The 13,798-nt window shown below is 43.7% G+C and overlaps 1 protein-coding gene across 1 annotated transcript; it reads left to right on the top strand.

The window, feature by feature from the left end:
- Positions 1-927: 927 nt before the first annotated feature.
- LOC310800326 (rhombotin-1-like) lies at positions 928-11,554 on the top strand (the record flags this gene model as incomplete). Its single annotated transcript, XM_083662918.1, has 5 exons — positions 928-949; positions 2,137-2,350; positions 6,670-6,795; positions 8,320-8,428; positions 11,520-11,554. 4 exons carry the CDS (start codon positions 928-930, stop codon positions 8,423-8,425), a joined length of 468 nt encoding a protein of 155 aa, XP_083519044.1. The 3' UTR covers positions 8,426-8,428; positions 11,520-11,554.
- Positions 11,555-13,798: the final 2,244 nt, after the last annotated feature.

The raw sequence follows: 13,798 nt of genomic DNA, 5'->3' as shown, positions 1-13,798 counted from the left end.
CTCTCTCTCTCTCTCTCTCTCTCTCTCTCTCTCTCTCTCTCTCTCTCTCTCTCTCTCTCTCTCTCTCTCTCTCTCTCTCTCTCCATCTCTCTCTCTGGCACACACAAGAGGCGATGCATCTGCTGTGCTGAAAAGCCAACTCTGACTATAGGGCGGCCGGGCGCCCTGGAGATAATTGGTGTCCTTGGAGTTGAATAAGCTCATTCTAAAACACCTCAGGCCCGGGCTGTCCTGGTGTGCAACTGTCTATTGAATAATTGATTCAAAGAGGGAGGAGGAGGGGCACTATCAGATCTGAGCATAATGACTTTATATAATTAGCACGCAGCATCGGGAAAAACCATTTGACTGTGGGATTATTTTTTTTGGCAGAGAGAGAGAGAGGGAGAGACAGAGTGAGAGAGAGAGAGAGTGAGAGAGAGAGAGAGAGAGAGAGAGGGAGAGAGAGAGAGGGAGAGAGAGAGAGGGAGAGAGAGAGAGGGAGGGAGAGGGAGAGAGGGGGTTGTGGAGAATGGCTCATTTGCAGGGGGAACCTAAGCCTGTAAGATGGAGAAATGCTTGCACTCACATGAACCAAGATAAGGCACCAGGCACGGGTTTTAGGACGTCTCTCTCCTCCAGGCAAGGTGATACCCGAGGAAGCCGCTGTCTGTCTTTCATCCATCCATTCCACAGGCTATTTTTACGCGTGTGACTGGCAGCGAAGCGACCATGGCTGTTTCTCTTCGCTGTCTTCGGCTGTATGAAGAGCAGAGCTGAAGTTTGATGGAGTCTGGGTTGATCGAGAGTCTGGGTCGGTAGTGTCATTTGTAAAGAGTGTTCAACTCAAGTGCGTTTGTTGCCCTGCGTGCGTCTTCGCCGTGTTTTTGCGCGTTTGCCCACAGCTGCAAAGGAGATCTCCTCGAGTTGGATTGCTGTTTGCCAACGATGGTGCTGGACAAGGAGGAGAGTGAGTATTATAGGAGCCTGAGAATTGCTATATTTGTAACGAGACGTGTGTCGTTTTCCTTCAGCTTAACTCTAAAAGCAGACAGAGGAAAAGGCGCTGAGAAGTGGGGGGTATTGTATTGTATGCGTGCTGCCTGCGTGCAGGTGTCAGAGCCTGGCTCAGCTCCTAACTTAGTTTAAATGAAGAAGCCAATTGTTTTTTCTCCAACGATGTCAAAGCTTTGATGATGATGATGATGATTCTTATTCTTATTCTTATTCTTAATAATAATAATAATAATAATAATAATAATGATAATAATAATAATAATAATGTTATTTTTATAAAAGAGATATGCGGTAATTTCAGCATAATACTGCGCTATAACAATGAATCAACCAATACAAATCATTGTAGGCTTACTTCTATAGACAGTTATAGACACATCCCTATACAGTATATTCCTACAAGGATTAGTGGTAGGCAGCAATAATGATAAAGTGAACTTATCTTACTTCAATGTATCCCCATAATAGCCTAATATTACTTACAGTAGGCTACACCATATGTGATACCCAAGTGTATAATGACCAATTCAATTTGCTTTATTGGCACAAAATAAGTTTACAATGTTGCCAAAGCATGAGCATTTCTTTCTTTATGGCATTTTTTGTTGTATAAGTATAGCCTACTGTAATATTCATGGGATTTATATACTGTAGGCCTATGCTTCTAAAATGGGACATGTTTGCTTTCTAGATGTGCTGGGCAATATCGATATTGTGACATGAGACTAGATATCGTCTTAGATGTTGGATATTGTAATATTGTGATATGGCATAAGTGTTGTCTTTTCCTGGTTTTAGGGGCTGCATTACAGTAAATTATGTCATTTTCTGAATTTACCATATTTTTATAGCTGTTCTGTTATTTGCCTTTACCCAATTAGTCAATTTCCACATTACTGATGATTATTTATCATTGTGTAAATATTTTGTCAAAGCACCAAGTTACAATTGAACATTTCGCCCAATTTGTAGAAAATACCGAATATTGTGTATCGCCATTCAGCCTAAAAATGTTGAGATATAATTTTTGGTCCATATCGCCCAGCTCTACTTGCACACTTTTCTGTCTGTTTCATCCCTTCTCCGTGTCTGTTGCTGTCTTTCCCCCTGTGTGTCTGTCTGTGTGTCTGTCTGGGTCAGGTGTCTCTCTGGTGTCCCTGCAGTCCAGAGAGAAGCCGCGGGGCTGTGCCGGCTGTAACGGGCGGATCCGGGACCGCTTCATGCTGCAGGCGCTGGACCGCTTCTGGCACGAGGACTGCCTGAAGTGCTCCTGCTGTGACTGTCGCCTGGGCCGCCTGGGCTCCAGCCTCTACACCAGGGCCAACCTCATCCTCTGCCGCAGGGACTACCTCAGGTAGGCTACCCAACCTCATCCTCTGCCGCAGGGACTACCTCAGGTATAGGCTTACCAACATCATCCTCTGGCACAGGGACTACCTCGGGTAGGCCTACCAACACCATCCTCTGCCGCAGGGGCTACCTCATATATATAGGCTTACCAACATCATCCTCTGGCACAGGGACTACCTCGGGTAGGCCTACCAACACCATCCTCTGCCGCAGGGGCTACCTCATATAGGCTTACCAACATCATCCTCTGGCACAGGGACTACCTCGGCTAGGTCTACCAACATCATCCTCTGCCGCAGGGACTACCTCAGGTAGACCTACCCAGCCTCATCCTCTGTCGCAGGGACTACCTCATGGTAGGCTATACCCGAACCTCATCCTCTGCCACAGGGACTACCTCAGGTAGGCGTAGCCTACTGCTGCCTGGTACTGAGGGTCCTGGGTACATGGCTTTGAAGGAGGACAAATGACTAGGGGTGGGAATCACAGAGTAACTCATGATACAATACTATCACGATACTTGGCCCTCAATAATGGTATCACGATACAGCGATAATCGATACATTGCAGGACAATTTCATGTACGATACTGTAGGCTACATCACAATATCTGTGTAACTGAAGAGGAAAAGATCCCCCTAAAAAGGCAAGAAGCAGGAATTATGTATTTATTTATACAGAATTGACATGAACCAGTACAACAAATTGCAGAGTGCATAGTACCTCTTTAACACACACTGACTGCAACTTGTCCACGACAACACACACACACACACACACACACACACACACACACACACACACACACACACACACACACACACACACACACACACACACACACACACACAATGAATGCAAAAAATACACATTTCAGGATAAATCACGATATGGTATCACGATATGGCGCTAGTATATCGATAATGTATCGCAAGAGGATCATGATAGATTATTTCAATATTTTTTTGTCCCACCCCTACAAATAATGGGGTGCTACTTACATTGAAACATCAAAGCCGTAGACTAGCACAATGCTTCCTCCAATACATGTGCAGTCGCCAGCCAGCAGCCACTTCTTTTCACCTGACATCCCGGATACAACATCCGGGATGTTGCATCAGGTAGTATCATGTATTTTCATTGTATACCTCGTCAGTGATGAGGTATACAATGAAAATATATGAATGTTTTAACTAGTATGCACGCAAACTTTAGACAATGAACCTTGCTGGCATCTCCAATACGTCAAATGTCAACTTAAAATGGACTTATATGGTTAAAAGACAGAGGGAAGAAGCTCTGTTTGGGTCTGATATGAACAGACAGGTGCTCTTTGGAGGAAAAGCTAGACCCAAACTATTTTTTGGGATCCTTAATTCACTTGCACTCTGGCAATCTCTGATCTTAAGTGGGAAAATAAAAACTGTATTAGCCTACATAGGCTGCAAGACCATTCAAAATGACCAGTGTGTGTCCCATCCCCAGTTTTTTCCCCAAAAAAATCTCCCCAATTGTTCTTGGCCAATTCCCCCTGCTGTCCCGGTCGTAGCTCCACCCCCTCTGCCGATAATGGGGAGAGTTGTAGACTAGTGGGCCGTTCCAATAAAACTGGGAAACGGGAATGTGACGGTTGAATGATGTCACACCCGACCCGAGTTGTCGACGTTCCATTTAAACAGTTGGGAAACCAGCCAGGGTTAGCTCTAGCCAGGCTAGCCATTGTTAACAATAACAGTTGATAACAATGCATTTCGTGGTATTTTTTACACATACAAACACTGCAGCAACATGTCCACACATATAGAAGTTAGACAGTGCTGTGTACAACTGATTTAATGAGACACACAAAAAAGACAGACAAGTGCTAATGAACAGTATTTACTACGATTTTAACTACTGTTGATGCGCGGAGCAGCCATCTTGGATTTTTGAGGTCGGGGCTGCTGAGGCTCCTCTGAGTTTCGCAGAGAACATCCGAGCACTGGGGACGTCACCGTCGGAGCTCGTGACCTTTGAATGGTCACATGTGAAGTCGCCACTTCTTTTCACCTGACAGCGAGTAGTTTGACCGTCAGGTCGTGGGAGGATCACGCTATTCCCCCTAGTTCCCCTCCCCCGAACAGACGCTAGTGCAGCAACCAGGACTCATACAACCACCCACCGGCTTCCCAGAAACGTCTGACCAAGCCGGACGTACTCTACCGCTGCTGGGAATTTAACCTGGGGTTGTAGGTGAATGCTTTCTCTACACTACCCAGTAATATATATATATATATATACAGTATATATTTCTTTTGAACAGATGGAATGCCTTGTTTGTTTTGGATCACTACGTTTTAGAATTAATTTTTTCTTCCAAACTTTTTCTTGTATTAGATCAGGTCCTATATGGTCCGAAGGGTTTTATACTCTGGGTTCGGTACTTCCCCGGAGTAAAGACGAATGGTGTCAGGTCAGCCGGAGAACTCCTGATATGTCGGCCACATTGCTGAACTCATGTGTTAGTCTCATGTACAATCCAGCTGGATTTGGTTGGAGCTAAGTCTCTCATTAGCTGTGCTGCACTTAGAGACCAAAACCCCTTTTGACAGTTAAATTGGCTAGATTGCCTCCTGTTTTCCTCATCATTGCGAGGGTGCAGACCAAGAGCCTTTGAAGAGCAGGATTAAAACCATGTGATTTCATTTAATTGGACCATTAGCAGAGAATTAGCATTGAGCTTCGTACCCTCGTTAAGGAGAAGGAATAAACGCACCAGGTGCCTCGCTAAAGACTAAGGCTCGTTAGATCCCAACATTCTGTTAATTAGGCCTCGCTTTTGTTCTCTTGGTGGTCACTCGTTCGATCGATGACGTTTCCGCTTGTCATCTGAAGTTCTCGTGTAACTCATGCTCAGTGCATTCTCCCTCCGTCTGTGGATGCAGTTCTGTGTAATGGCTCTTCCTTTTCTACTGGCTCTCTGATGGGATATATGGAGGATCAGTGGTGACTCATCTTCATTTAGCATCTGCCTCCCAGGGAGACATGTTGTCCTGTTCTGTCTTTGAGAGGTGGAGCAAACTGCAACTGGCCAGGCCTGAGTCAAACAGTCATTGCAAATAATACACAGGGGTTTTGTTTTAACTGGCTTTGAAATCCAAGTGGGTGAGTTGGGTTTTACCACATCTAGACAAGTCACATGATGTCAGGTAAATAGACGGTTTCTGAAAAGTGTACTAAATTGATTCAGATACTTACCAATACACTCTCTGCAACTCAATGTCCCATGTGATAAGCACTATCCATTTGCTACTCCAAGTAGGTTAAGCCACAACCTAAGTCAAAGGTTAAGGCTTAACCGTTAAGGTCATCATCCTCTGATATTTTCATATACATGATGCCTGTTTTGTTTTGATAGTCACTATTAGATTGCTATAACACAATAGTGATTCAACTTCGACTTTTTCCCCCGGTTTTTCTCCCATTTTCTCCCCAATTGTGCTGATCTGGGGAGAGTTGTAGAGTAGCACACGCTTCCTCTGATACATGTGCAGTTGTCAGCCACTTCTTTTCACCAGACAGCGCAGGGCGTACCCCGTGGGAGGATCACGCTATTCCCCCCAGTTCCCCTCCCCCTGAACAGGTGCCCTGACCAACCAATAGGACCAATAGGAAGCACTATTGCAGTGACCAGGACTCATACACATACCAGCTTCCCACCCGCAGACACGGCCAATTTTGTCTGTAGGAACGTCTGAGCAAGCCGGAGGTACCGCTGCCGGGAAATAAAGTTTTTACATTTTACATTACAATTACTTTGCTGTGACTTTTTCTTCCTCTGGAAGCTACGGCAGCAGTTTGGAATAAATAGAAGAACTGGGTGTTAGCATGGGCAGCGATAGCCGCACCACAGCTGAACAGAGCGCCACCTAGCCTACAGAAATTCAAACTGCAGCAACAGAAAACCCAATGAAAAAGAGGTCACAATACTGCCATCTCTGTTTGATTGACAAGTGAGCTCAGGCAAGTGCAGTGCACTTGCCTGAGCTCACTTGCGATAGTACACCCTTGAGGTAATGGGGCCCTTGAGGCCCCAATGAGCCACCCTTGAGGTAATCCCGCAAGTGCAGTGCACTTGCGGGTTTACCTCATTAAAACGAGTATTAAACACTATCGAGAATCACCCAGAAATACCGCCCTGTTATGTTGAACTAGTTTTTAAGTTTGTCCGCCCTTCATTTGGCTTGTTTTCCCTCCCGTCTCTTGGCTGAAATGTATCTAAATGCATCCAAAGACAACAGTGCCTCACCCACTCACAGATTACAGCTCTCCTTCTGTCTGCAGGCTCTTTGGGGTGACGGGGAACTGTGCAGCCTGCAGTAAGCTGATCCCTGCCTTTGAGATGGTGATGAGAGCCAGGGACAACGTCTACCATTTAGACTGCTTTGCCTGTCAGCTCTGCCGCCAGAGGTAAGATTAGGGGAGCAATTAGCAGAGGAGATCAAATTTAGTTGACTTATGTGGGAGATACACGGTATACAAGAGCTCTGGAAGGTCTAGCTGCCAGTGAGTCTCCACTCTATACAAGAGCTCTGGAAGGTCTAGCAGCCAGTGAGTCTCCACTCTATACAAGAGCTCTGGAAGGTCTAGCAGCCAGTGAGTCTCCACTCTATACAAGAGCTCTGGAAGGTCTAGCAGCCAGTGAGTCTCCACTCTATACAAGAGCTCTGGAAGGTCTAGCAGCCAGTGAGTCTCCACTCTATACAAGAGCTCTGGAAGGTCTAGAAGCCAGTGAGTCTCCACTCTATACAAGAGCTCTGGAAGGTCTAGCAGCCAGTGAGTCTCCACTCTATACAAGAGCTCTGGAAGGTCTAGAAGCCAGTGAGTCACCACTCTATACAAGAGCTCTGGAAGGTCTAGAAGCCAGTGAGTCTCCACTCTATACAAGAGCTCTGGAAGGTCTAGAAGCCAGTGAGTCTCCACTCTATACAAGAGCTCTGGAAGGTCTAGAAGCCAGTGAGTCTCCACTCTATACAAGAGCTCTGGAAGGTCTAGAAGCCAGTGAGTCACTGCTCTATACAAGAGCTCTGGAAGGTCTAGAACTTCTAGACCTTCCAGAGCTCTCACTGACCCAGTGAGTCACCGCTCTTTATAAGCACATTGTGAGTGCATTGTAATCAGAATATGATGAAGTTTGCCAAAGGCTTTCTCTATCACTTGGAGAGCTACTCACACAGCAATCATGCAAGATTGGGCATCCGGGTAGATTACCTGCATACCAACACAAGGGTTGCAGCTTCAAGCCCCCGTGTTACCTCCGGCTTGGTCGGGCGTCCATACAGGCACAATTGGCTGTGTCTGCGGGTGGGATTACGGGTATGTGTCCTGGTCGCTGCACCAGTGCCTCCTCAGGTCGGTCGGGGCGAGGAGAACTGGGGGGAATAGAGTTTCAAAGTCATCCTCTTCTGGGTTAGGGCATACGAACCAAGGCATTTCATCCGCCATTCTTTTTTCCATCTACCTTTTGTAAAATGCTTATAAAAAATAGTTTTACTTTTTAAAACCAAGCGATTCAGCTATATTTAGAATCAGGAGAGACCATATAACATTTCACTCGGACCAAAACTAAAAAAGAAAAATGCTGGGATTTTTTTATGTACATGTATCGGAGGAGGCATGTGCTAGTCTGCAACTCTCCCATATCGCCAGAAGGGGTAGAGCAATTGGTCAAGTACATTTGGGGAGAAAACGGGGGGGGGGGGGGGGATCCAAAAACACTTGAGATCAGAAAAAAGTAATCATGATCAAGAGATTATACACGGACAACTCAATATATGTATCTATATTAGATATATATATATTAGATATCTATATTATCTGATTATCATGTCAGTGGGGCTTAAAATATGCTTTTAATGCTTGTCTGGGGCCTCATGATTCGCTTCAGCTTGAGCGAGACGAAGACCTGATCCATATTTTCATTTCTCTGTGCAGATTTTGTGTGGGAGACAAGTTCTTCCTGAAGAACAACATGATCTTGTGCCAGTTGGACTACGAAGGAGGCCATCTTAACGGCAGCACTGAGAGGCAGACTCAGTAAGAGGTAATATTGTGTTTTGCTGAGAGAAGATATGAGAGTGAATTATGATCCTGACAGCTGGCTGCACGATTTGAACTAAACTATAAGTGGAGATATCTGGAAGGGATACAAGTGAGCGCTTTAGCTTGTCCCAAATGTGACCGCAAGCAGATATGAGATTTCCAGGGACTGCTGACATTAACATTGCAAGTGAACCAATGCCAAGTGATGTTGCAGTATACTGTATTATCTTTGCAAAACATAATCATTACTTTGACTTTACTGCATTTTTTTTTGCCATGCATTTTGAGATAGGGCACACACACTTTTCTAATAAATAAAAAACAATTTTGGGGCCGACCGTTTTATTAAGACTGATTGATTCAAGTGTTTGTTTCTGTGAAACCAACATAGAATGTTGACAATTCCCTGATGTTAGTGAACATCTCTTAAGCACATGGTAAGTAAGCTGAGAGCCTGGCTTATCATATTCCTGGTTCCATCATAGTTCTACCATGATAGAACTAGAGTACATCCCCAAAGAATCATCTAGAATGATCATTTGGAATTAAAGATATTCACCTTCAACCTTGGCAGTTTACTGACTTCACTGCAGTGCACGGGGTTTCTGGGTATTGAAGTTCAACTTGTGTGATCTCTCGCTGTTGTAGCTGCCGACACCCCGAGCTGCCTCGTGCAGCTTTCAACATGAGTGAAGGGCTTCTTACACAGCAGACAAATAAAGCCTGAGAGCCTGAAGTGATTCATGGGCTGCAGGCAGAGTGGGTTACGTTACTTTACAATATTACTGTCTGTGTAGAGTAACTAGTTACTTATTACACTACTTTTGCATTACTTTCACCAAAATAACAGCAGTAGCAGAATGACATCGCCACTCCGGAACCATCCCGAAAAATAATTTAAACCGTCGTGAAGTCAGTGTAAACTGTCCAAAATTTTAAATGTTATCCTTTTCCGTTGTTATTGTCATCTATAGTGGTTATTTGCATAAAACACACAATTTGATTAGGAAATTATTGCATCTTTCTTAAAATAAGTGCTTTGATAAAAAAAAAAAAAAAAAAAGTAACTCAATTTGTAACTTGTGTTACTTGACAAAGTAACTGGTATAACATTACTGAAATCCTATTGGTAATAAGTTATATTACTGAGTTACTGCTAAAAGTAATATATTACTTGTATGTAATATGTTACTTTTGTAATGAGTTACCCCCAACACTGGTTATAAGACTGAGCCTCTTCATGGGCTGCAGTCAGAGTGGCTTATAAGGGCAGATGGGGGGAGTTGAAAGCAAGTGCAGCAAAAAAGCAAATGCCACAGAATCCACAGTTGTGAAGGTTTAAGAGCCTGCCCATTTCAAAACATTATCATTATGATCCTAACTGTACAACTACAGATCATAACATACACCCAGCGGGACACTTGACGGATGGATTGGAAGTCTTTTTTTGTTAGTTCTGGTCTTCCAAAGTTAATCTTGAAACAACATTTGACTTTGCTAGATCGTTTTCCATTTTTAGAAAGCAACTCTTGACGAGTTGAAGGGCTTGACCTTCAAATTTAGTGAGGTCAAAACTCAGGAATGAAGGATCTCTAACATATCTGCTGTCAGATGTGGGATATTATATCTTTCATTTGGGGTGCAGGGAAGATAGGAGGCTACTTTAAAAATTTGGCTCCCAAACTGTATTTTGATAAAGGGGTGACACTGAAGGCTGTCTGGCTTCTCAACACTGTAAATCACCATTACTGCTCTCTCAAGGCCTGACCCTAAGTGCACGTTCACACCATACGCCGAAACAACGCTCAACCTACGCTGAACCCACAAGTTTCATTTAGGCGTCCTTGTTAACAGGCGAAGCCGTTCACACCAAGCGCGATCGTGCCTTGCTCAAGCCTTGCTCACGCGATCGCTCAGGATTCAGTCCTAACCTCCAAGCGTGACGCGTGAAGCGTGAAGCGTGAAGCTGCCATGCATGAAGTGAATGGAGGTTGTGAGGGGGGGGGGGGGGGGGGGGGGGAGGGGCTCCAAGCTCCAAGCTCCAAGCTCCAAGCTCCAAGCTCCAAGCTCCAAGCCAGGCGCTGAGGAAAGTCTCAAGGCCTTACAAGCATTGTTTATATTGTCGTGGATCAAATAACACTTGCTGATGTTGACTCAATGGCAAACTAAATGGTTTTGTAGAGATTATAATTATTATTTCTGCTTTTTGTCACTGACCTCTTATAAATGTGACCGTCTAATAAATATATGTATGTATGTATGTATGTATGTATGTATGTATGTATGTATGTATGTATGTATGTATGTACATATATGGTGCATATATGGTAACATTTAGGCGATTTACATATATATATATTATATTATGCACATATATACATATATATATATATATATATATATATATATATATATATATATATATATATATATATATATATGTACCTATATATGTAAATGGCCTAAATTTGGCCTAAATTTACCATTTAGGCCATTTACCATATATGCACTATAAGCACTATTCCCCATGTGGTGTTTATCATATAGTCATATGATAAACACCACATGGGGAATAGTGAGTGAGTGAATGAGTAAACCATTCTGAACACGGCAAGAGATTCCTGGAATTATAGTATGATGATGATCAAGAAAGTGGTGCTGACTACGGGTCCCCAGAGTGTCCAGTTCTTGTGGTTCATGAAGTTAATTTGTGAGCTTTGTAACATCAGTTTGATGACACACTACACAGTGGAATGTTTTTCTCTGAATTCCTGTGTCATACAAGGCATCATAAGACATCGTGAGCACATTATAAGCCAGTTATTTCTGCCTCATAAACAGAACATGATAACTCTAACCCTAACCCACAATGTACAAAACTCCTGGGGGAGGGGGAGGCTGATTGCAAAATGGTATTTCCATCCTTTGGAGAAAAGGAGAGGAAGAAAAAAAACGAGTTACTTGCACAAAAGGAAAGTCCATTATGGCTTGCTGTTAAAGTTAATGAGTCATTTAAGACCTCTAAGACCTCACAGTTCACTTCGGTGTTACCGAGAGCTGTTCCATATATTCCCCTTTCTTTCTCCCTGCAGATCAGAGGACGTGTGGAGCCAGTTGGACTGTGAGGCAGAGGTGATGTTGTGTTTTGGTGAGACGATCTGCTCCCCCGCCGCCCGGCACAGGCCTCATCAGCTGACCGCTTTCATGTTCCACACTGAAGCGCCCGCGTGTGGAAACACTGCATGCTGGGACACATTTCATCTAGCCAACCCAGTTTGGACTCTTAAATGTGGAGCTGACTGTGTGTGGCTGTTCTCCCGAAAACTGACATTTCTGATGAATTGGAGCAGAGACCGTTTTCCAATTGAAGAGGGAATAATGACATTATCGTGAGGACATTTTCCAAAGGTCAGGGACAGAGCACTTGACAGGGATTGTGATAGTTCTGATTTTTTTTTAATACATTTCAGACATTAAGCAAACTGCAACTGACCAGACTTTGTGGAAATGGTGTTTGCAAATAATCTTTAGACTAGAGTAGTCTCTTCTCAAACTTTTTCCACCTCAAGGACCCCTAAACTGACTGAATTAGACCCCCAATTTAATAAGACCCAGGGTCCCCCATCTGATACGATTTTTGCTTTTAGATGTTTTATTACAGAACGTATATGAAACCCATGATCAAATATTCAACACATTCTGTCATTGTGTTACTTATGGATGGACTTATAGTGAAAATAACGCCCTGGAACCCCCTCAAGGCCTCCTGGGGATCCCCGGACTTCTCTTTGTGAAGCACTGCGTGATGTGCTTCACCTGCTTTCACCCTGCTTGAAATACCAGATGGGTGGAGTTTAGCTCATCAGGCCAATAGCATCAACTCCGCCATCCATCACAGAGAGGTATACCGAGTCGACTTTTGTAAACTTTCCTCTGATTGTCAAAACATTCTGGCAGACGCTGCATTGTGTGTTGTGGCGAACCCCACCCATCTGGCATCTAAGCTTAGAAACAAACAAACCAAATAGTATTTGCATAGACTTCTCCTCTGGACTCTGAAGACTCCACTCAGCTGTGTGTGACTTCAACGCTGTTCTCACTTCCTTGTTTTTTTTTTCGTATTATTTTTGAAGTTTTGTCCTCGACTGAATAAACTGGATATTCATTTCATACAGCGTGCTCATTACGTCTGTATGTCACACTGTATATACAGTATATACTGTATATACAGTGTGTCATTACGTAGGATGTCTCTGTACTGAGTTGGTGCTAATCATTTGGAGGCTTGATACACGAGGGAGGGAATGATCAAAGTATTTGCTTGTTAACATTCCGACCACAAAGCTGTTTCTTGCATAAAAGAAAAGGCATCATTTGAGAAGAAAAGACTTGTTTATTGTCACACTCCTCTCTGCTAACATGAAGGGTTGCATAATGGCAATAGACAATGTGTGGATATGATATGAGGTCTCTTACTGCTTGTGTGAGACGTGGCCTCCATCAAAGCTAAAGGTCACTTTGAGTTAAAACCTCAGCCTAGTCTTGGTTGGAAAAGAATGTGTCCTTACAGCTGCACAAAGCTGCCCAAAATAGATCTTTTTCACCACTCTAAAGTAACGTTATGGCTCTCCCCAAACTGTCTTCATATGTAGGACCCTCAAATAGATCCACATGAAACCACTGACCGCTGTTTATATTACCCTCTGATTTAGACCAAAGGAACAGCATCTGAGAAGGTTTTTGGCCTTCATGTAGAATTACTAGCTGAGGAGGGGGAGACAGTCATCCAAGATTAGATATTTTAATGATCCCTGTCAGCATGGGGCACTGAGGTATTATAAGAGGATACAGCACAGGAAAACTGAGTATAAATAAGAATATTTCATAGCCTACTTCAAACCAATCTGGGAACCCAGAGTCTATTTTGGCACGTAGACTCTGCGTTCCCAGATTGACTTCAAACAAACGTTCAATCCTTGCAGTTCAAGGTAAGTGAAAAATGAGGGGGGGGGGGGGAATAAAGATATGCAATAGCCTATATAACAAGTATATGAGAATGTGAAGAATAGACTGGAATCACACCACATACACAAACCTTAGTGCTCACTTCTGATTTTTTGTTTTTGCTCAGATCAGATTTTTGTGTGGCTGTTCACATTATCTTTTAAAATCTTTTGAACTAAAACAAAAGCCCTGTAGTCTCTGGACTCCACCTGCCACACACGCACCTGCAATGAAAAACCTATAAGAGACCGTTGGCGCCACCTAGACGTCAAATCTAGCAATTGCAGCTACGGCGCACTGGCAGTCTGGCACTTCCGTTTCACCAATCAACAAGGAAGTGGCACAAAATGGATGAGAAGCGCCGCCA

This window comes from Poromitra crassiceps (genome assembly GCF_964638095.1).
Source record: "Poromitra crassiceps genome assembly, chromosome: 30".
NCBI lineage: Eukaryota > Metazoa > Chordata > Actinopteri > Beryciformes > Melamphaidae > Poromitra > Poromitra crassiceps.
Note: the sequence above shows the minus strand (reverse complement) of the source record. Positions and strands in the feature narration are given on the sequence as shown.